Here is a 22,254-nt window from a genome sequence, read left to right as displayed (position 1 = left end):
GATGAGCTCCAATCTCCCAATCCCCTCCCAGGCAGAGCCACACACTGAGGGCAGATTGGGGTATGAACAGAAAGGGACCTGAGCTACGGAACTGAGCCACAAATTTCAAGCCCTTGGAATGCTTGTAGCAGATTTTGGTCACTTGGGATGGGGCAGCTGCTTCCACGACTCGGACACATGGCCGGGTTTGGATCTGCCCCCCTACCTGGTTCCTGGTGCTCAGGTTTAGCTTAAATAAAGGACAAAACACTCCCACTGAGCCCATAAGGGCTGAGCACACACGGAATAAAGGGATAGAAGCTATTTATTGTGACAGATGGCTGTACACTGACCCAGGATTTATAATACCGTATTACATTTCCCAAAGTCTGTTTCTGAAAATCTCTCTAATCTTTGTATGAATGAACCTGAATGCTGTCCAGGGCCCTCGCTCCAACACGGGAAACCCTCGGGCGCGTGGGTGCGCGTCCGGAGGAACGCGTCGAACAGCACGGAGCTCAGCTGGCTCCACAAGGCCAGGCTCTGGGAAGGGCAGAGCCAGGGGCCTTCAACAAGGAGAGGGTGTTCTCTGAGAGAAAGGGAAGGGAGAGGACAGAGAAGTTCAGTTGAGAGGCAGGCTGAGGAGGTCAGGGAGTCCTTTGCTGTGCTGGAAGTGTGCAGCGGGGCAATTCAGATTTTTCTGCTTGATGCTGCACCTCTCCCCCTTGCTCCAAGTTCATCACACTCCATCAAATGAAAAACTTTCAGAGCACTGGCGTCACTGCCAAAGTAAATGAGGAACCTGATGAAGCTGCAGCCGTGTCCTGGGCTATGGGTCTTCATTGGACACTCCTGTGCTCTCTGCAGCCAGCAGCTGTTTGCTATTTGACCCTGATGTCATGCTGGGGCAGGGAAAGGGCTGGGAGTTGTGTGGACTGACACACAGAGACCCATCTGGGATAAACAGGCAGGTGAGCCATTGTAACAAGGGCATGCATCGTTACCATCCATCCTATCACATCGCCACTGCCCGAGTGCCCTGCCTTACCTGGAGTGAGGGGCAAAGATGTAGATGGACCAGGAGTCCCTCTCTTTGCAGCAGGTGGGGAGCCGTGCCCGTACCCAGGCCTTCATGCGGTCCCTTTTGCTCTGGGGGGAAAATGTACAGAGAGGGAGGAAAACACAGAACTGTTAAAACAACGAACCCCCAAAACTTCCACGTGAAGGACTTGGGGCAGCTTTTCACTAAACACTTGTCTTCAAGTGCTCAGTGAAGCTGAAATAAAGTAATGTCCCCAAAAAAGACCCGGCTGGGCAGCGGAAGGAGCTCTGGCAGCCAGATGAGGGCTGTGCCAGCCCTGTGAGCTCACAGGGCTTGGTCTTGCTTCTTTCTCTGCACAGTAACTGCATCTGGCACACAGTTATCCAAGAGGACAAACATGATAAATAAAACCCTTGCCCAAAGGAATGGTAACCCACTCAGTCCCTCCAAATACTCATCAGATGCTTGCCTGAATTTTCTAAGGTATTTTGGGGAATTTTTGTGGGGTATTTATGTTTGGTTTTTTTAAAACAATATGGAATGTTTATGTCAGAAGTTATAAAGGGAGCAGAGGGAGAGATTCCTGCTGCTTGCTGGGCCAAGCCCCGTGTCCATGCACCACTGGAAAGATGAAGAAAACATTTGAGGCCCAGGTTTTGGTCCAGGAGCACAACGGTGATCGTCTGCCCCTCATGCAGCATGAACAGATTAGATGGGAGATTATAAAGCCAGAAGAGAACACTGTGGTCAGCCTGACCTGCATGAACATGGGCCATCCGATTCCTGCAAATTAATTCCTACTTGAAACCACAGCACATCCTCAGCCACGCATACTTGTGTTACAGACTGTCTGCAAGGTCATTTCAGGTCAGGAGGGCAGACTGCAAAAGCCTGAGCCAACAAATGAACCAAAGACATCCAGAATTGGATGCTGAGGGGATGCCTCATCCTGGCTGCAACAGCTTCTGACTTAAGTTTATCACTTTCCCATCCACAGACCTCCAAAGGAAAGTCAAGATCTTTAATCCCACTGGCAAAGCAGTGTTAGCACCCTGTGCATGGACAACCATTAAAAGCCAGGCCAACATCTTACCCACCACACCAGGGCTTCCCCAGCCCTTCCACATCGAAGCACCAGAAGATAAATGCACAGACTGGTGTGTGCTCTGTCACCAGAGTGATTTGCAGATAAATAAAAACCAATTCTTGCTCTTTCATCACCCTTATTTCTCTGCTACCACCTGGGCTTGGATGGGCGGACCTGGAAATGTGACCGTGTGAGCTCTTTGAAGCTTCTTCTTGAGATTTCAGGGCCGTGAGGACACAGAGGGGTGTGAAGGAATCACCCTCACACCCCAGGAGCACCTGTGTTCCAGGACTGAGGCACTTTTATTTATTTCATCTTGGAAAGAGGGAGGAAGGATTCATTTTGAGGCAAACTGTTAGCACTTGGAGTACTCTGGACTGTAAAAATGGGATTTGTTAGGGTAATTGAGTGAAGTGGAGGAAGTGCTTTTTCCTTCTATATACACCCAGCCTGGAATCTCACTAGTGATGGGGAATAACTGGTGTAGGCTTGTTTTAATGAAAGCCCTTGGTGACAACCTGAACCCTTCAGAAAATGAAAATCACCTTGGGCAAATAAGAAGAAAACTTTGAATAACAAAAAGAAAAGTTAGAGCTTTCTACCCTGCTCCTTCAGCCATCCATCCTTCCCTCAACTTCTACACACACAGACCATGCACCACACACCAGTGGAGTTTTGGTTGACTTGGATGTTCTCACATCCCTTTTCCAGCTTCAGGCAAGGAGTCAGAACTGCTCCCTTCTCTCTAAACTGTATTTAATAGAGCATGCATCCTTGGGGTTGTGTTATCCCTTCAAGCAGCCTGGTTAGTCTAATTATCCATAGATTTAACAAAGGTAAATAAATGGATAAAAATTGGGTGTCTGCTCAAAGCTGTGGTGAGAGCAGTGATTGCTACCCCAGCCTCTGGACATGGAGTAATAGCTACGACTCAGTCCAGTTCATTTTGTGAGCTGGAAGGTTTCCAGAAGTATCTATTATTCAAAGCAGTTCTGGTATTTATCAAGGGGATTTGTAGTGAATGGTAATGCGTCAGCAGCACAGAATGCTTCTTTATATTCCTTTTGTCCAATCTTAATGCCAAAGATATTTTGGGGTTTAGCTAATTGTTGCAGCTTGCAGTTCATGGGCTAAATCAGATAACAAAGGCAAAAAGTGATCTTCCATCATGTCTCTCTATTCAGTGGGTTACAGTAAGGGTGAGCACCAGGGCTCGGCTGGGGCTTCAGCCCAGCTGCTCTGAGCAGGGCCAAGTACATCCCCAGAAACCTAAACTCAGAGGAATTACTCCGTATTTCCACCAGCAGAACAGCACAGTTCAGTTAATTCGTGCCAAATGTAAGGTATTTGTGAAATAAACCCCGACTGTTTCCAGCCTCAGCCCCATCCAAGGCTTTCCCAGCGAGGTCCAGGCAGGCTCCGAGCGCTGACAATGGGGCTGATTGCTGTTCAAGCCTGCATTATGTTCAAAGTGAGACGTCAATTATGTGGCTTAAATCACATCTATTTCTTCATAAACCACACCTGGACAGGATGAATAAAGATGTGGGGGGAGAAGAAAACTACTCTTCAATTCAGTTGCCAGTGACTTGGACAAAATCTCCCTGGGTAAGCCCATCCAAACCCCTCACCAGAGGCAGCAGGAGCCAGGACACGGGAAGATGCTGGGTGCTAACAGGCAGCAGTGGGAATGGAGCCCCTCAATCCCGCAGCAATGAGAGCTGCTGATAAACAGCTAGTTTTTCTTTTTTTTTTTTTTAGGAATTTCAGATATTAATGCACTTCTGAGGGTAGGATGAAAGGCAGTTGGCAATAAAAGATGACTGATGCACTCCTCAGAGTAAGGGAAAGGCTCAGATTTATAAAAGATTTATTATAAGGATGGGGGAACTGCTGAAAAACGCTCTGTGAGCGGCAGAGGACCTCCAGGCAAGCTGGAAGCTGCACAGAGGCGCTTGGGACCTGATTATTTAATTTTAATATGCAACAGGGACAGGCTGAGAGGGTTTGGGAGTGGCTGGACCGCACGCCACAGAGAAAAAGTGGAATAGGCAAAGGGAAAGGAGCTGCAATAGCAAAATGCAGTGAGGTTTTGGGGAGGAGGGGACACATCGATTGCATATTCAATATTTCCCTTACTTTCTGCTCTGAGCACTCAGCAATTTGGGTAGAAAGCACCTAAGAGGGTCTAAAATCCAGCAGCTGGAAACAACAAAGACCTGGCAGCAGATTCCTGATCCCGATCACAGCCACGTGAACCCAAGAAGGCTGTGGCTCACTCTCTCTGTGAGAGACTCCTTGTCTGCCATGACGCAACAAAGAACAGATTTCAGCACCCTGGTTTCCTGCTTCTGGGGAGAGAAGCTGTCAGGGGCCTGATTCTGGCCCCTTGGAGGGATGGGAATTCAGAATAAACTCATTGAAAGCAGCAGAGCAGCACTAATATAGGGGGAGCCTGGGAAATCCTGATGAAGCCTTTGCTCTTCCTTAATTTCTGCACAGAGACAATCAAATCCAGGCAGCAAGGGGGGATGCAAAGCTTTGATGCAGAAGGGCATATTTAGGATTACTTTGATCTGAGTAACAGTCAAGTTCTTCTCTTCTTTTGTTGATGGGGAGTTTTGTATTTCATTTTTTCCATTTAAAATGCCATTTTTTTTCCTCCCTGACTTTGTCACGGCTAATTTAGGAGCAAAGTTTCCCCCCAGATGTCAGGAGGGAATCCCAAAGGGAAGCTCTGCAACCTGGGGGTTCATTTTGCTAATCTAAGCAATATTTTCTGATCCATCTGGTTTAGTGATTTGCAGTGAAGACTTATTTCAGAGCATGAGGAAAGGCACCAGTCATCTGCAAGTGTCCCAGTTGTGGCTATCCCATGGGCTGGGACACAATTTATTTCCCCTATTCTGTCAATTCTTGCTCTTTTCATTTGCTTCTGACCATTCCATGGGAGGGTGTTGATGTGATCACACCCTCCATGGCCAGACCTCAGTACACAGAGGATGATGTTCAGTTTATGCTAAAAGCAGATAATAAAAATTAAAAATCTTGTTCAACAGTTCATTGTCAGCACTGGCAGGGGGCTGGAAGAGGAGGGACACATCCCATCACACCACACCCAGCACAAGGGGGACTGCTGGCTTTTGATCCTGGGGGGGGAAAAAGAAAGGGACCAGTGGGATGATTGGACCAGGTGAGCTGGAAAAGCAGCAGATGCTGGAGCATGAGAAAAAAATCCCTAGCTAGCAATAAAGAGCATGGTCTCTTGAACAGTTTTAATAGTGGGGTTTTTTTCCAAAAATAATTACTGCTCCTTTTCTTACAAATTCAATTTATTTTATGGAAGTTAAAAAGCAGGTTATGACAATCAGTAAAAATCCCAGGCTGAGGATCCATGCTGGAGATGTAATGGGATAATGGCTTTTTGCAAAGGCGGTCACAGCTGAGTGACTCCATTCTGCCAGCACTAACTCTCCTTCTCCTCCCGTAAGGAACAGAGGACTCGGGAGCCAACGCTGCCTCTCACTTCCCTTCATATCATCCCAATTCCATTTTCATTCAATAAACTCCGTGCAAAAGAGTAAAATCACATCTACAGTCTGCAGCTTTCCTGTTCTCAGAACAGCCCTGCTACCATCACATGTCTCTGCCCAAACCCTACCCGCTCCCCCAACAGAAACAGAGTCACCCCTGGGGATGACACATCAGACCATCACATTTTTAAATCTGGGAACAAGGTATAATCAAACAAAGAGGTAACCTGGGAAGAGCAGGCAACACTCCAAAACTGGCCCCAATGGACACGTGACAGCCGGAACTGCGGCACCCTTGTACCCAACTCAAGCCCCACTCTGCCAGTCACACAAACAACTTTGGAAAAGCAGCCAGATTCCCTTTTTTCCCCCTTAAGATACAAACGTCCACATGAAAAAAGGATCAGGAACCCTCATCCCTTCCCTGCACTTGCAGTCTTTTCAGCTAATATTTCCTAAATGCCACTTTTTGGACCTGTGAAAGAGACACTCATCGGTGAAATGCCTCTTCAGATGGAAATTAATGCAGAGCCTCTGAAATTACCACCATCTCCATGGGACTAATGCTGCCATGGGAATGGGGGACCAAGCCTTGCCCTTTCATTGTCTATAGAAATTTTCTGCTGCTGGTGTGGGGGCAGAAAACTGAATAACAGACAGAAAGCAGGGAAAGTTACTTGTTTTGCTTTAAAAAAAAAAAAAAAAGGAAAAATGAACACAGAAAAGCATGTGCATTAAATAGATAGCCTTCACTCTGCATGATTTAGTGGAACCTGGGCAGTTCTGCCCTGATGTCTCCATCATGAGCCATCTGATACTGCCCTGTAACACTTAATAGGACACCAACCCCATTTCTGAGAGCATCCACTGCCCAGAAACCTTCTGGGTGACTCTGGTCTGGTCTGGCGGTGATGGTAAGACCTAATCCCTTTTGCACCCACTTGTGCACTCCTGAGACGGGGACAAGCTTTGCTTTGACAAGTCAAAAAGCCCAAAATGAGCACGTGGCACTTCCTTACCATGTTGCCTTCATCATCGCCATCATCACCATCCTGGTGGGGCTCATCCAGGTGGAGCTGGTGCAGCAGCAGACCCGGAGAGGTCCTCCCATTGCAGTCCTGGTGCTCAGAGGCAGAGGTTCTGGTGCTGTGCATGCTGCTGGTCCGGTACAGGGAAGGCACCTGCAGGGTATCCTGGAGGTCAAAGGACCCTTTTGTTTCCAGCGACTCCATGCGGTGAGGCAAAGAGCCATTGAAGCTGCCGGCCCGGCTCGAGTGCTCCTCATCCGAGCTGTCCCCTTCCTCGGAGCTCTCCTTCCCCTCCCCGGACAGGAGGGACCTGCGCTCGCCGCTCTGCCCCCGGCGCTTGAGGCTGGGGGCCCGGCCGATGCTGTTCCAGCTGGAGCGGCGGCTGTTCCAGGAGCTGCTGGCACGCCAGGGACTGTGCGGGGAGCTGCGGGTGCTGGGCTGCGGGAAGGACAGGGACAGGGAGCGCATCAGCCCCGTGTCACCCGCCCCAGGCCGGCGGGGGCGGCTGGATGGACGGACAGCCCCACGGACGCACTGAACATCCGCAGGAGGAGGTGATGCGAGTACCGGGGACTTGAGCTCGTAGGCAGCCGCGGGGTCCATGGAGACGCCGCTGGCCCGGCGGGACTCGTGGCCCTGAGCCGCGTCCCCGAACACGGCGCTCTTGGGCATGGGCATGGGCGTGGCGGCCGTGTGGATGATGAGCGGCGGGGTCAGGCTCTTCTTCAGCTCCGGGTGGTCGCTCAGGGCCATCACTGGAAGACACAAGCGGGTTTTAGGTGTCACACCTCAAGGGGGAACACTTACAGCCTGCTCGTGGGGAGGCAAAGCTGCTGCACAGGAAGGGCTCTGCTCTGAGCATCAGGGGGATGTGGGCCAAAAAACCCTTCTGGAGAATTGGGTCGTTCAGCCCAGCAGGGGGATGTCAAACAGGAATGGGATCAGGTGTCAAAGGGATCAGTGTCAGCGGTAGAGGAGAGCACACCCAAAATGTCGCCTGCTGCCCCTCAACCTCCAATCAAACACCCACCAGCTCCAACCCTGGGAACTTCCTGCCCGCTCCCTCCATCCTCTTTCTCCAAACTCCTCCAGCGGAGGAGGAGACCAGACCTCTGGCTTGGTGGGGAAATTACAGTTCGAATGCAATCATGTCTCTCCCTGCCTGCATCCCACAATCCCACCCCGAGCGTGCTGCAAAGTCAAGCATGACACACGGGGACCCTACAGCATTTCCTCTAGGAGGGATTTTTCCTTTCGGACACACTGTTTGCACTGTTTTCCTTTCTGTGGAAGGGCCTGTCCTCCCGGGGTTATTACTCACAGGCTGGATTTGACAAGTTTTTCTTAAGTCCTCCCTCCTCTTCCAGGCTGCGGGGGAAGAGATCCCCCTCGGAATCGGACTTGGAAGCATCACCCTGGAGCAAAACAGAAGGCTTCAGCAAGGAGGCTGAGAGGCCACAGTGCATGGACAGCCCTCTGCAAAAATGGATTCCCGTGTCCAACACCACACCTACGGATCCACTGAACTGGGTACCACGATGCAACATCACCTTCCACAGAATGACGCATGCACAGGTTTATACCACAGACTAATTAACCTCCTCCCAGGAAGACGGATTGCCTCTGGCTCCAAACACGGTCCCAGAAAGGGATCAGGAGAAAAACCAAACTATTGCTTAATTTGTGCTGCTGGAATTGCATATGTGGCAGATGTTAGGGAAGGACAGATATCAATGAGCAATTTGAGGACAAAAGATGATCCTACTAAATCTCTCTGAATTTACACACCTAAAACTCCCTGGGTGTGGCTCTTCCTAGTGATGCTTTGATGGAGCAATCCAGGGTTTGGAAAGGGCACAACAGACCCCGAATTTCCAACGTGACAAATGTGCACGTGTCCATGGACGCCCCATCAGCACAGAGAGGATCCAGGTGGCAGTACCCAACACCGGCTGCCACAAGGGGCCCTTTCCCTCCCAGCTGCCACACACAAGAGGAGCGGGAGTTTTGGGGATTTATGCTGGATCATTTGGGGGGTTTAAATTCTGCTGTATCATTTCAAACGTCGGTGGTTGAGCGAGACCTGCCTGCTCTGACAGGTGCCCATCCTCAGGCAGAGGAAGATGATGTTGACCATTGCTCTCAACGTGGTGCCTGGGCTCTTGCTCAGTCTTGTGGCACAGACCCTGATTCTGTCCATTGGCACTGCAGAAAGGCACTTAGGGTGTGGTATAGTCAGGATACACCTAAGAGGGGCAGAGGTGCTCGCCAGAACGATCGATACCCATCCAAAAAGAGGAGGATTCATGGCTGAAACCACTGCTCTGGCAAAGGGCACCAAGCCCTGTCACAATGGAGGAGAGGTGGGAAGGGGGGGAAGATGCTGGGATGGGAGAAGCCAAGCAGACCCTCACTTTAGCAGTGAGAGCCCAGGAGCCCCAGAAAACCCCACCAAGGCTAAGCTGCATCCCCAGGAGCCCTGGCCAGCACTGCTGAGGTTTGGTGCTCGGGTACCTGTTGATTGTAAAATCTCAGAAGGACCCAGCATGGGACAGGAGGAAGAGATGAATCCAACATAGGTCAGTGCCCTGCACCCCATTGTTAAGCAAGACCCCAGAGGGATGAGCCCCAATACTCTTCCCCTATTTAGTGTGGGGTCACTAAACTGTTAAAGGTATTTTTTCCAGGCACACTGGACACTCTGAGATATTTTCAAGGCAAAAGAGAGTGTGACGTGAAGTGTTGGCTCAAAATTTCCTCTCCTGAGGATCCAGGACTTCTGTGCTTTTCAGGGAAGCTCCTCCTGCAGGACACAGTCTGAGAAGGTCAGGAATGCACCTTGCAAGGGGGAGCAGTAAAGTCAGGCTGGCCTGAGCTTTGCTGGAGTCAGATCCAGTCTCTGTGTGAACAGGGGCTCCAGCTGGCTCCAGGTATGCTCCCCACGGAGGCTCCCAGCTCAGCCTGTCATCAGGCCTGCCAGGAATTACTCATTCTCCCTAATGGGTTTTTAAAAAGAAATAAATAATGGGAAGAATTTGACGTGATTTGTATTCCTGGAGTGCTCTTCGACAGTCCTAAGGAAAGTTTTAAAGTGGCACAGTGAGACATGTGCCGAGAGGGAAAATCAGAGCTATGTGGGGACTTCCCACCCCCTTCCCCAGCACCAAACCCCACGTCTGGAGGGCAGTGAGCATCCCCTCCCAAACACCACGTGCCAGACTCAGGACGGTGCAGGCAAACATCTCGCAGCCGGCGCTGCTGCCCGTTACCTGTTCTTGCACTCCCAGTTTGCCTTTCTGGATAGAAAAGGGGTTATGAGAGAACAGGGAGTTAAAATCCTTTTGGGAAACGAGTGGATGTCAGGCTGGACCAGGCAGTACAACGGCTAAACCAGCCTGTACCAAAAGGGACTGACACACTGGGATACGAGGGGAAAGGGCTTTTGGGCTGAGGGAAAAGCCAGGCTTCTTGGAAAGGACAGAAAGGGAAGGGAGTGGTGAAGAGAGAGATGAGGTTGGCAGAAGGGTGAGGTTTTGGGGTGTGCTGTGCTTCGGAGATCCACGGCTTCCTCAGAGCTGAACGGAACCATTTCACATCCTGTAACGTGGCATCCCGCTGGCAATCCCAGCATTCCCACCGGCCTTCCTGGGACACGCCACAGTGCAGCTGCTGCCATCCTACCCCGTCCTGCAGAGCACAGGGCTCCCACACACACGTCAACACACACACACCTATCAAAACAGGTTTGATTCCAGGTCCCTTCACTCCTGGGCATCCTCCCCCGCCTGTGTGAGGGAGCCTTGGCAGGCGTGCCCAGCAATCAGCATCACCATCCACATCCCCAGGATGTGACTGTGCCATGTGGCAGCCCCTTGGGGAGCCTTCCCCAGGGCAGGCATCCAGACAGGGGTCAGCGAGAGCTGTTGGCTGGAGCCACATCAGCCACTTTGATGCACCCACCTTAATTTACCTGACTCGCTCAAAGAAGGAAGGGACTTAAAATCAGGGCTGACTTGACAATGAGGGTGACAAAAAGGAAAGAAAAACCAAAAAACCACTTCCAAAATACCCAAATAAACCCCAAAAGAATGACAGCTACTACGATGAGAACAGCACCACGGTGTGTGACCAGGCACCACGAGAGACAAGCACGGTGGCGGTGGGATGTGCTGTACGTACCCCCGACGAGTCGACAGGCAGCTGAATACAGCTTAACTGCCCACTCGCTTCTTCTCGCTTGGAGATCTCCTGAAGGAGAAACGGGGGCAGGGAGGGGGGAGGAAGGGGAAGGTGGGGTTCAATTTTCACAGTTTCAACAGCAGGACTGAGTGGGGAATCAAAAAACACACAAGAAGAGGGAGGGAAGGAGAGGGGAAGGGGGAGGAGGGCAGTGTGTGGCCACGATGGAGAGCCAGGCACTGGATCCGTTCTGCTCAGCACAGGGAGAGAGTGGGTAGAGAGAAGCCCTTTGAAGAGACCAGCCTTACACCCTTTAAATTAAGTGTTTCGAACAGAGCTTGCTTCAGCTCCTAAGTGATAATTGTGCTAATGAAACACCAGCTAATAATTGAAAACATGACTTTTTTTTTTTTTTTTTTTTTGCAGCTGTATAATAGCATCTTTATTTATTACGCCTTCATTAAGCAGCAATGGAGGCTTTTAATGAATGTTTGATTAACACAATATCAGTGCTCTTGCAGGTGAAATACCTAATTTCAGGAGAGACACAGTCCCTCCTCAGCCCTGTTGGTGGAGACACCCATTTAAATCAGCAGTTTAAACCAGGGGTCTGCAGCCAGAGGGGCACAGCCCCATCCTGAGAAATTCTGCCACCCCCAGGACCCCAACATCATTTCACAGCACCAGAAGTCAGCCTTTCCCTTCCCACTTGGAAACCACACATAATTTTTCACCTTGCTGTGTTTCCCCTTGCTCGAGTGGCTCTCCCCATATTCCTCAGCACTTTCCAGCAGTGTGGTGGTGCCTGGTCCTGTCCCACGGGGTGGGAGGAGGTTCCATGCTGCAGCAGGAGGGCACAGATTGTCCCACCAGCTGAATTTATTGCCTACAGGGCAATGGATCTTTCCTCTGGTTGCTAAATGGTTACAAAACTCATCCCAGCCTAGGCTGGGATGAAGAGGTTAAGGATTTGCCAGCAATGTGATGGACACTTAGCTTAAAGTCTTTGCTTGTAACAGAGAGAGACATGGAAAAGCCATTGAAAGGGAAAAGATGGAAACTTTTCCTTTCGCAAGGAAAATCCCACTGAAGCCAATAGGAATGCAATAGGCAAGGGATGCAAGAAGAACACCATCCAAAATCTCCCCTGCAGGAGGAGGGGCTGTTCCCCCTGGTGAAAGCCCAGAAGTTGAACATCTGTATTTCCCCAAGGAAGCAGGTAATGTCCTGCAGAGAAAAGGATGGAGAGGCTGGAGGACCTGGGGTGCCAGGGAGGGAGCGGGGTGCAAAGGAGGGGGAGGATCAAACCCACGAGTGAGGACAGGTGGGGACAACAGGACACAAACTGGGAGGATTACCAGTGCAAGAATACGCCTTGGTGATAATACTATTAGGAATTCCCTTGGGAGAGGAGCTTTATGCCTGACTAAGGGGAGTAATTCCTTTCTTCAGGGAGAAGTCTCCAAGGCAGGGACCTGAGTGGTCAGGCAGCAATTTCCACTTAGCAGCTTGATCAAACGGAGTCCTCTGCTCACCTTCTCCTCACCAACACCAGGGTCCAGTTCAATCAGGGAACGTGCAGTCAAAAAGAACCACGTGGTAAAAAAGTCCTGCCTGTGCCTCTTGCATGAGAGAAGCTGGTTACCAAATTAAAGGCAAAAATGGGGGGAAAAAAAACCCACCTCAATCCTGCAAAATATATTGCTCTGTATTTAAAGTTTGGAAAAGGCCCTTTTAGTTTTTCAGCTGCTTATAGTCATCTGCTGCCTGGCAACTGGGGCTGCAAAGCCATGCACTAAAATTAACGAGGTGCTTGTGGATTGAGGAAAGGCACTCAAGGACCAGGGAGATAAAGGCAGCAGCCCCAGGATTGTGTTTCAGCCCAGAAATCTGAAGGAGAATGGAAAAAAAACCCCAACAAACTCAACTCAGAAGAGTCAAGTGCAGTCACGGGTGGGAGACACCGGGGTTTGTTTACAGTGAGAGATGATCTCTCTATTAATTCTGCTTAGGAGAGGATCCTCTCTGTGCTGGCTTGCAAAAACCAGAACGTGATCTGTTCGCAAAGCTACACCAGCAAAGCTGAATAAACATAAACCAGCAAGGCCAGACCTGGGGCCCGACCTCCAGAGACGTTTGCTCCCTGCCTGCTGCAGGAAACCTGGATTGAGCCGAGGGATCTCTTGGAGTCATTGCACTTCACTGGAAGAATGTAGAGGACTCAGAATAACGAGGATGTGGAAGGAAGATTATTATAAAAAAGCTATCATCAGTGCCTGAGATATAAAATAGCAGTGTAATCAGAGTCACAAATTATAGAAGTTTGGTGTGAGTTTGTTAAAATTGCCATTGCTGGGCAGGAGTGGCAAACCAGCTCTTCAGGGGCTGCTCTGGTTCCTGGTCCCTGTGCCCACCTCAATACTGGCATGAGCATCACTGGCTTCAGGCTGTCCCAGTGCTGTCCAAAATCAGAGGTTCCTGCCTGATTTACACAGCCCTAAAAGCATATTTCAGCTCACACAGATATCCTGGAGCTGGCTCAGACCAGCCCAGCACTGCCCTGGCAGAGGAGAGGTGGGGGCAGTGGATGCAGCAGCCTGGCTGCAGCAAATAGCCAAGAGCAAATTTCAGGAGTGCTGCAGGCACTTCCCTGACTCGAGGGTAGCCATACTCTCAAGGACATCATTACTGGAATAAAACCACAACACATTAAGGCAGGACATGACTTTACAGGCAGTTGCACCATGGCACAGCTGGCCACAAGGCAAGGGATAATTTGCTGCCCAGGAAGAGGCATGCTGCAGTGGTAGAGCAGGAGCATGCTCCCCCATGGGAAAGCAGGCTGAGCCAAGGGGCAGAGGAGTCAGCCTCCCTCGAGGGCCAGGGGCTGGCAAAGGGGCTGCTGCATTTAAAGGCTGTATCCTTTTCTCTGCACAGTGGGTGCACCAGGTGTGCATCTCCTGTGCTGGTGACCTTCAAAGATCAATTTGCCAGATTGAACAAAGGTTGGGTTTCGAAGCTGTCACCAGGAGCAGACAAGGAGCTTTGTACCTCTTCTCACTCAGGCACGGGAACATTTTTGCTATTTGAGAGAACTGGGCAAGGGAACATTTTGCTCTTCTAGAGAACCCAGCAGTGATTGTCTCTTTGGCTGAATGGTGGGGGGCATTTACAGACAGAAACAGCTACAACAGTAACAATTAAAAAAGAAAAGCACCAGCACGGAGACAGACGATATAAAAAAAAATTTCTTCTTGCTATGTCCTGGTATGACTCCATTAACTTAACTCCAGACTTCAAAAATAGTAATGATCTGTTTGTAGGGTGGCAGGATATTATAATACACATACAACAAATCCTAAATAATATTTATTCACCCCAGAATGCTTATAAAAATCAGAGATAGAGTGTAGAAGCACAGCCCATACAAGCAGACCCCAGTGAGGAGTTTTAGGTTATATTTACATCTCCAACCAACCACCCGGGCAGGGTGTAAGGGTCCCTTCCCCTTATGGGGGTTCTTCAACAGCTGAAAAGTTTTTTGCAGGGAGAAGGTGGGCATCACAGGTCCCCCACTCTGAGGGGGACTAGGTGACATGCACACCCACTCCAAGCTGGACAGTTGGATTAGCAGTAGGATGGAAAAAAAGGTTGAGCTCAAGCCTATGTGCCCCTCAAAGCCTCCAGAAACCCAGGATGTCTCATGGAAGCTCCCATTGCGAGGGAGCAGATGGCAGAGACCAGAAATCATATACTTTAAAATATGCAGAGCATTGCAGGGCTGGAAACTGGAAGAGCTCCATGAACGCATACCATGAAAAAAGATAATCGTGTCACTAATCTCTTACCAGCCTGTGTAAGTTTTCAGGAGGGGCCTTTAATCTGGATGACAAACACGGGGAAAACTGTTTCAAAGAGACTGTCATAGCAGCAATCCCATCCGCAGTGCCTGACTCACCCCTCAATTCCCACTCCTGCATTAATGCTAACAATGCTTTTCATTTAAGCCCTTCATTTAGAGGGTTTGCTGTATTAAATTGCACCATGGCTACAGAAATGAAAAAAGAAGAAAAAAAAAACCATAAAAAGAAGACCTAATAGTTTACCCCACTTTTTCCCCATACCACTTCTGTCAAGGTATTGCTGTCCACCTCAGAAATCAGATTCCAGGATCTGGAGGCCCTGAAACTTGAGAAGAAAGCAAAGGCATGAGCATGAGGACATTACCTCTGTCTGGAAACCCTCTACCAGGATGGCCACCAGCAGATTAAAGAGAACGTAATTCCCAAACGTCATGAGAGCGATGAAGTAGAGAGCAGCCCAGGATGAGGTGGAGGCCATGCCATTGTAAAGGACCTTGTTCCAGTCTTCCTGGGTCAAAATCTGCAGAGGAAGGGTATCAGGACTGTGGAGATGCTGGAGGATAGCATGCTGGGTATCCACGCTCTGGATAGGCCAGACAAGCTTTTAGGGTATCCACTGTAGCTGTAACCACAAGAGGATAAATCCCTTCTGAGCCACAGAAGACCAGAGGACCAGAGTGACTGTGATTCCTAACCACCAGCAAGGACCCTGTGCAAAGTGCCCTGACCATCCCCCATGTCCAGGGACAGCCATAAGGGAGGGTAACATCACACTGGTCAGACCTTTCCTTTGGTCAGTCAAAATGACTAAAAGTCCTCCACAGATCCCAGAGTTACAGGGCCCAGAGCTGCTAGAAAAAAAAACCCTGCACGTATCAGCTATAAACCAGATTCCATTATTTGTCGAAATACCACTGCAAATGGTCCTGATCTCCTCCTTTCCAACCTTTCCCTCTACATTTACTTTCACCCACCCAGTCCATCTTGTGTGCAAACACAAGAGCCTCCTGCCTTGACAGCCCCCCTCCTCACCAGGATTCTGATTTGGTCTGGAAAACAGTCTGAAAGCCCCCATAAACCTGCACTTGTGGTTCTGGGTTATCTCCTTTCCATGGCACAGAGCTTCACTAAGCTCCGTCAGATGCGTTGGGAAACAACCCCAGTCTTTGCAGTCCCAAAATGCCCATCAACTGTGGCATTTTCCATTTTGTACCTGGAAAACAGTGACGATGGCCCAGAGCAAGGAGTCAAAGTTCTTCCTGTCGGGCAGAGTGTCACCATCCCGCTCCGAAGCAAACTTACAGCCAAAGAGGTGCATCCCCAGGATGCTGCAAATGACAGGAAGCAGGGGCTCAACAATGGAACCACCACACAAATCAGTAATCACACAGCAGGGTGACCGTCTCCTGATTTCACCTGGGTAATTCCTTTTTATGTTTTTTTTTAAAAAGATGGATCCTTTGTTTGCTGAAAAACATGCCTTGAGATCACGCAAACCAGTTGTGAATTTAGGTCAAATCTGTCAAGGAATTTCAACCAAAAAGTATGTCTGCTCCTTATTTTTCTTCTGCTTCATTTTTTGTTAGTCAAAACATTGTCTTTCAACATTTTCTAAACAAAATGTTTTGACTTTCTGTTTTGCAATGACACATTTTCAGCAAAATATGCTTCAATTGAATTAGGAAGACAAAAAGGGTTTCTGTGAAATGCCTGAGTAAGACATATCAGGGGACTCAAAACAGCTTTTTCAATTTTGACAGGAGAACAGAATACCTTTCATTACGGATAGATACTAAAGGAATAATCTGCTTTTCCCTGCTCTCTGCCAGTAACCTGAATAATCAAATTATTTACAGCTCTACTGAGCACCACAGCTGCAAATGGCAGTTTTGGAGTCTCATTGGAAGAAGGGACATTATCCCCTGGAAGAGACTGGCTCTCTTCAGCCTTCCCAGTGCCTGCATTGCTCAAACACCACAGTTGGCTGTAGAAGGAGAAAGGTTCCTCTCAAAATCTAGACCAAAATCTAAAAATACAGGGCTACGCCAACCCTGTTTCTAACATTTCTACTTGTCTGAAGATGAGGCCATGAAAAAGCACAAGCACTGCCACGTCTGACATTTTTTTAGGAACATCATCCTCTCCTTGGCAATATTTTTAGTACCAGGCTTTCTGATAGTTGGTAAGTAACAGGATTGCTGTCTTGGGGTGATGTCAAGGAATCATCCAGCCTGAAAGATTTTCTTTGTAAACCATTTTGCAAAGACAAACGTCTCATTGGGCCAACTGAGAGAATTTAGGGCAGCAAACCACAGCCAGCAATGCTGTTCCTGGGACCATTCAGCTCAGCCGTGTCTTGGTATGGACTCTGTCATCTCCTCATCCCACCACAGCATCCCACCTAAAAACTCAGAGCAACCTCAGGACAGGGAATTGGAAATGCTCACCTAAAGATGAAGATGAAGAGCATCAGCAACATACAGAAGGTGGCCACGTTGTCCATGGTCTTCATGAGGACGACAAGCTGGCGTTGCAGGGCTGGCATGAAGCGGACCAGCTTCAACACCCGCATGAGACGAAAGGTGCGCAGGACCGAGAGCCCCCCGCCCTGCTGGCCCACGATCTCCCACACGCTGAGGACAAAAAAGGTCAATGCAAGGTGACAGGACAAAGCCTTGTGCAAAGGCCCGGAGGAGAGAAAGTGAAGGGAAGGTGAAATGCAGAGAGGAGAGAGATAGAAAGTGGGCAGAGATGTGCTGCCAATGCCTGTGGTGATCTGGACTCTGTCCAGGCTTGCAAAGAGCAGAGCCCCACTTGAGTGTCAAAAATACGCCTGGAAATCAGTGACTGCAGCTGCAGGGGCAATTATAGCTTTTGCATGTGCCAAAAAACCAGAGATACTTAATCAGGGACTGGTTGTGCCATTTGGATCCCAGGCTGTCCCAGGACATCGGGACTGATAGCTTTCTGCTTGGGCCTCTCTCTAAAATGACCATAAAATCATCCCAAGATATGTATTAGCAATCATGTCTAAGTGCATTAATTACAGAGGGAAGTGTAAAGTGTCACAGGAAGGTATTTATGCCAACTCTCCATTACTTTCTGTTTAATTAAACAGCTAAATGAGGAGAAACACACATAAAGAAAGCTCAAGGTTTGTACCTAATCACCACAATGATCCCATCAAAGATGTTGTATGGATTCTTAATGTAGCCAAAAGGACCATAAACAAGGACTTTCAGCAGCATCTCCAGGGCAAAGAGACTTGTGAAGACGATGTTGCTGATCTCCAGGGCATTGGTAAGTTCCTCTGGCTGGGGAAAGAAGAGAAGGAAATTGAGGAAACAAACAGCACAGCTCCATATCCAAAAATCACATGTGGAAACACAACAAACCCCAATACTGCAAGTGTGAGAATACTGATGCTAATGATGTGGTGAGAAAATGGCAATAGCTCACTCAAAGCCCAGGAGATGGAAGGAAAATACTATCAGCGTGTTTAAGGTTTAGAAGTCCATTGTAAATTCAGCAGGTAAATCCAGACATGGACTTCACGTTAATCAGAGCTTTAGTACCACCTCAGGAGGTTTAGGCAGAAGTGGCATGTACTGAGGCTTAATGCTCCTGACATCCCCCACACTGATTCTCCTTATGCAGAAGGGAAAGTCAGGCCATTTCTCACGTAAATATCCCTTTAGGGCCTGTCTTTTTATTTAGTAGCTCATCAAAAGATTTGAGCTAAGATTTTTCAAAAGCAGAGATCTGAGGTGATATAACCAGGATGGCTCAAAAAAAAAAAAATCTCATTACTCAAAAAAAATCTCATTATCAGGAGGCCCCAAACCTGCAACAGAGGAAGGACCTGATCCTGGCATTCCAAACTGGCAATCTGAAAACAGAGGTATGAAAAAACCCCAAAAACTTAACAAACACACTCCTGGTAATCTCAGACCTAAATTAATACCTTTTATGTTTTTTTAGCACGTTGCACAGAGGGTTCCCAACAATGCCTGCAGATGCCCAGCGCCGCGCTTTTCCCGATGGGTGGGCGGGCATTATCGGAAAACATATGGCAGAAGACAAAACCCGCTGGTGTAGTCTGTGTAGGACCAGTCAGTGGCAAAGACAGGATCCACATATCAGATCCCTTCTCCCCGTTCAACCCCAACACATGGCCGTGGCTGCACCTTTCTGCTGCAAGGCTTCATTTGAATCAGGAGCTGACGCTGCGCTGGCAGACGGCGGTGGCGTGGGGCAGTGGGCTGGCACAGCTCACCTCACACCTCACACACAGCAGCTGTGAGGCTCCCCTGGGGCAGTTTGGCACTGGCTGGTCTAAATCCCCACTTGTGGCTTTAGATGCCTGGACCATAACCATGATGGGTTATGGCCAGGTGTGCACGTTCACAGCAGCCACGCTATGAGCAGAAGACAATGCGCCACACATGCAGTTGACTGCACCTTCCACTTACATGAAACACATTCATGACTGGCCAAAAACTTCCTGTGACAGACCAGGAGCTGCCACACCACAGCACAGGCTGTAGGGTTTGACTTGAGGTCACCCAACCCTGACACCATGAGAGCAGAGAGCTCAGGGACAGGGTCAACACTTGCTCATCTGTGCCTCAGAGCCCCAAAAAACTACGGTGACCAAAGGGTTCATAGATACATGCTGGGAAAAAACCCACATAAATCCATGCAGGCATTTGAATCTTTGTTTCCAAGGGTTAAACTACTCAGGCCCAGCCTTTGCAGCTCAAGTTCCTCCAACCCAGCTTGAGGGTAGATGGGGACCCAAATTGGTGTGGTGTTACCTCAGCACAGTAGTGAATCCCTGAGGACTTGCACAGATATTGGAAGGAGCTTGTGATGACACAGGATAGCAAAGGGGAAAACAGCAGCATTTAAAAGAAAATGTAATAAAAAAGGAAAAAAAAAAGGTGTTGAACACAACTTATACCTCAAATATCCTTGCTGAAAAACAGATCCCTTGGCTAGAGCTTGCCAAACACGCCATGCACACAGCCCAAATCACCTGCTCACTGATCTACAGCTAAAATACAAATGCTGCGGCTCCTGATATTAAATTCGGCTGTGGTTTAATGCCGTAATACCTATGGGAACACTCAGACACAGGGTAATAAATAGGCCAAGAACTTATATGTCAAGTTGTACCTCAGGACAATTTGCAAGAGCTGCAATTCTACATTACTCACAAAAAAATGCCAACTCATTCATGAGTGCCCCAGCGCCGAGGCAGGCTGTGCTGTTATCAGTACCGCAGTGATACGGCTGGAAAGGAGACGTGGTCCTGGAAGCTTTCCTTCTCATCCATCAGCACCACTAACCTGGACTCTGAAGGCTGATTTCCACCCTCTGTTCCCCCTCTGCAATGGTGCTGTCAAATCTAACTGGCCCTGCAGGCACAACCCAGTTAAACCCCTCGCCCAGCATCTCCCGCAGCCACAACATCCCTTCCTCGTGGGGGCTGACATGGAAAACCCAACAGCACTGGAAGGTTTGACATGTTAATAGCATGGATTCATGAAACTTTGGACTTCATGGGTACTTTCTGGTCAGAGATGTTTTTGGAACGTGCAAATCCAGATGGGAGGTGCTGGCAGGGCATAGCTGGGTGATGTGGGGAGGCAGAGGGGGAGCAGCACTTACACAGAAACTCTCCCAGGACCCCCCGGCACACACTGGAGGAGCCATGATCCCTCTGGCCCATGAAATTTCCCTCCCAGACCACCCAGCTCAGGAGATATCCAACACCCAAATAGCCCTGGCACTGGCTTGGGAATGCTATGGGACACAGCAGTGACAAATCTCTCTGCCTCCCACTGCTTCACCCCAAAAAAGCTGCCTGCCCCCCCACTCCTCCTCCACACACTCCTTTTCACTTCCCTTGCACGAAACAGGTTTTATTAGCTGAGACACTGAGCAGACATAATAAAAATGAAGAGTGGGAACTCCTGAACCAGAGGTGAGAATTAATATCCAAAAATCTAAGATTAATGGCCAAACTGGGTTGAAATAGAAAGGGAAGGCTTCCCTTTCATGCATCCAGGAGAAGAGAAGAGTCTCCAGAGCAGCCTGGAGCTCTGCTGGGGTGGGCAAGCTGAGCATCTACTGGAAGCACACCCCACTCTGACCTGGCTGAAATCAGCTGAGTTATTTTCCTTTGGGAAACTATACATCCCTAAACAGTTGAGATGGGGCGATGCAAATTACTTGGGGGATTTCACAGCCATCTGTGGAGCAGGGCAGCCCCCCAAGACCCTCAGTCCCACTCAGGGGTCCCCAGGGCAGCTCATGAGTCCCCTGTAGCAGCTCAGCATCCCTTTCAAGGGACACAGAGCTGAAGCTGGTCCATGGGGCACCCCTGCCATGAGCACCACTGGGATTTATTTGTACCAAGAGAGGGGGGCTGTTATCATGATCCTGCCCCGGGGAATCCCAGCCAGGCAGTGGGGATTCAGACCCTTCTGAGAATGCCAGATATGGGATTTTCATTCAGCCACAGATGTATATAGATAATAAGATTATTTATAAGATGCTTCTACTCTAGAGAAATCACAAATATGTCTGAGACCTCTTTCCTGAGACATCATTACAGTACAGCAGGAACATGATTTTCTCTCCCATGGGAATTGAAATTATCATCCCATCCCAAACAGGAATTCAGAGTTTCAGACTTGGCAAACTAAAACATTGCACAAAGTCTTGGAGGTTCTACCCTCTATTTCAGTCCCCATTCCTTTATCCCTTGTGCTCTGTACTGTAAATCAACCAAAATTGAAAAACATAAATAAAAGTCAGCTTGAAGAAGAACATGGAACTTTTTGTTCCCCAACTGTCCAAATGGACATTTTAAACACCTCAGACAACATATTCCAATAAAGTTGGGGGTTTTTTTGAGGCCAGTTCACTGAAACTGCTCCTTTCCCATGAACAGCTTCAAATGTGATAAACTGCCATTTTCTGACAATAACTGTCTCATCAAAACGCTATCGACCAGCTCTAGACATGATGTACCTGAGAGAGTCACTGACTCCTGGCACACAACCAGCTCCATGGATCCTCACTGGGCTGTGAGGAAAAGAGCTGGCAAAAAAATCACTCAGATTTTCTCTCTGAGGGCCACAACACAGCACCTGGGGGAAGTAACATCCTTCCTTTGACTAAATGATATATTGTGGGGAAAAAAAAACCCTCCAGGATCACCCTAAAAAAAGGACATTTTTCAGGAAGCAGAACTTGAGGTGCAGAGCCTGGGGTTTCTATCCAGCACAAAGCCTCTACCCACCACCCCCATTACAGCACAGCTGCCACAGCCTCAGCTTCTCCATTAAAAGAAGAGTCTGCTAATTCTCTCATCAGTAGCAGCAGTGCCTAATTAAAAGGAAAGCATCCTATGATTAAACGAGCAACACCCAGAAAGAGCGAGATCCAAGCATAATTCAGCTGTGGTACAAAACGCCAGCTCTGCCAACAAGCCCTCAGTAAATACCGAATTTTGTTTCCAGGACATCTCGCC

General features: G+C 48.9%; 1 protein-coding gene across 2 annotated transcripts in view; it reads right to left on the bottom strand.

Moving 5' to 3' along the window:
• Positions 1-22,254, bottom strand: part of CACNA1G (calcium voltage-gated channel subunit alpha1 G) — a gene marked incomplete at its 3' end in the record, with an annotated part of 97,798 nt that overhangs the window by 46,084 nt on the left and 29,460 nt on the right. For both annotated transcript variants that reach the window (XM_082293824.1, XM_082293825.1), the window contains exons 9-17: positions 17,874-18,025; positions 17,159-17,344; positions 15,925-16,039; positions 15,076-15,231; positions 10,849-10,917; positions 7,991-8,084; positions 7,237-7,424; positions 6,661-7,107; positions 1,028-1,128 (exon numbers count right to left, since the gene is read on the bottom strand). In XM_082293824.1, the coding sequence (XP_082149950.1) occupies positions 1,028-1,128; positions 6,661-7,107; positions 7,237-7,424; positions 7,991-8,084; positions 10,849-10,917; positions 15,076-15,231; positions 15,925-16,039; positions 17,159-17,344; positions 17,874-18,025 (1,508 nt within the window). The remainder of the gene's footprint in view (positions 1-1,027; positions 1,129-6,660; positions 7,108-7,236; positions 7,425-7,990; positions 8,085-10,848; positions 10,918-15,075; positions 15,232-15,924; positions 16,040-17,158; positions 17,345-17,873; positions 18,026-22,254) is intronic.

This window comes from Coloeus monedula (assembly GCF_965178545.1).
Source record: "Coloeus monedula genome assembly, chromosome: 19".
NCBI classification, from domain to species: Eukaryota; Metazoa; Chordata; class Aves; order Passeriformes; family Corvidae; genus Coloeus; species Coloeus monedula.
The sequence above is the reverse complement of the archived record's forward strand: the minus strand, read 5'-3'. Positions and strand labels throughout refer to the sequence as shown.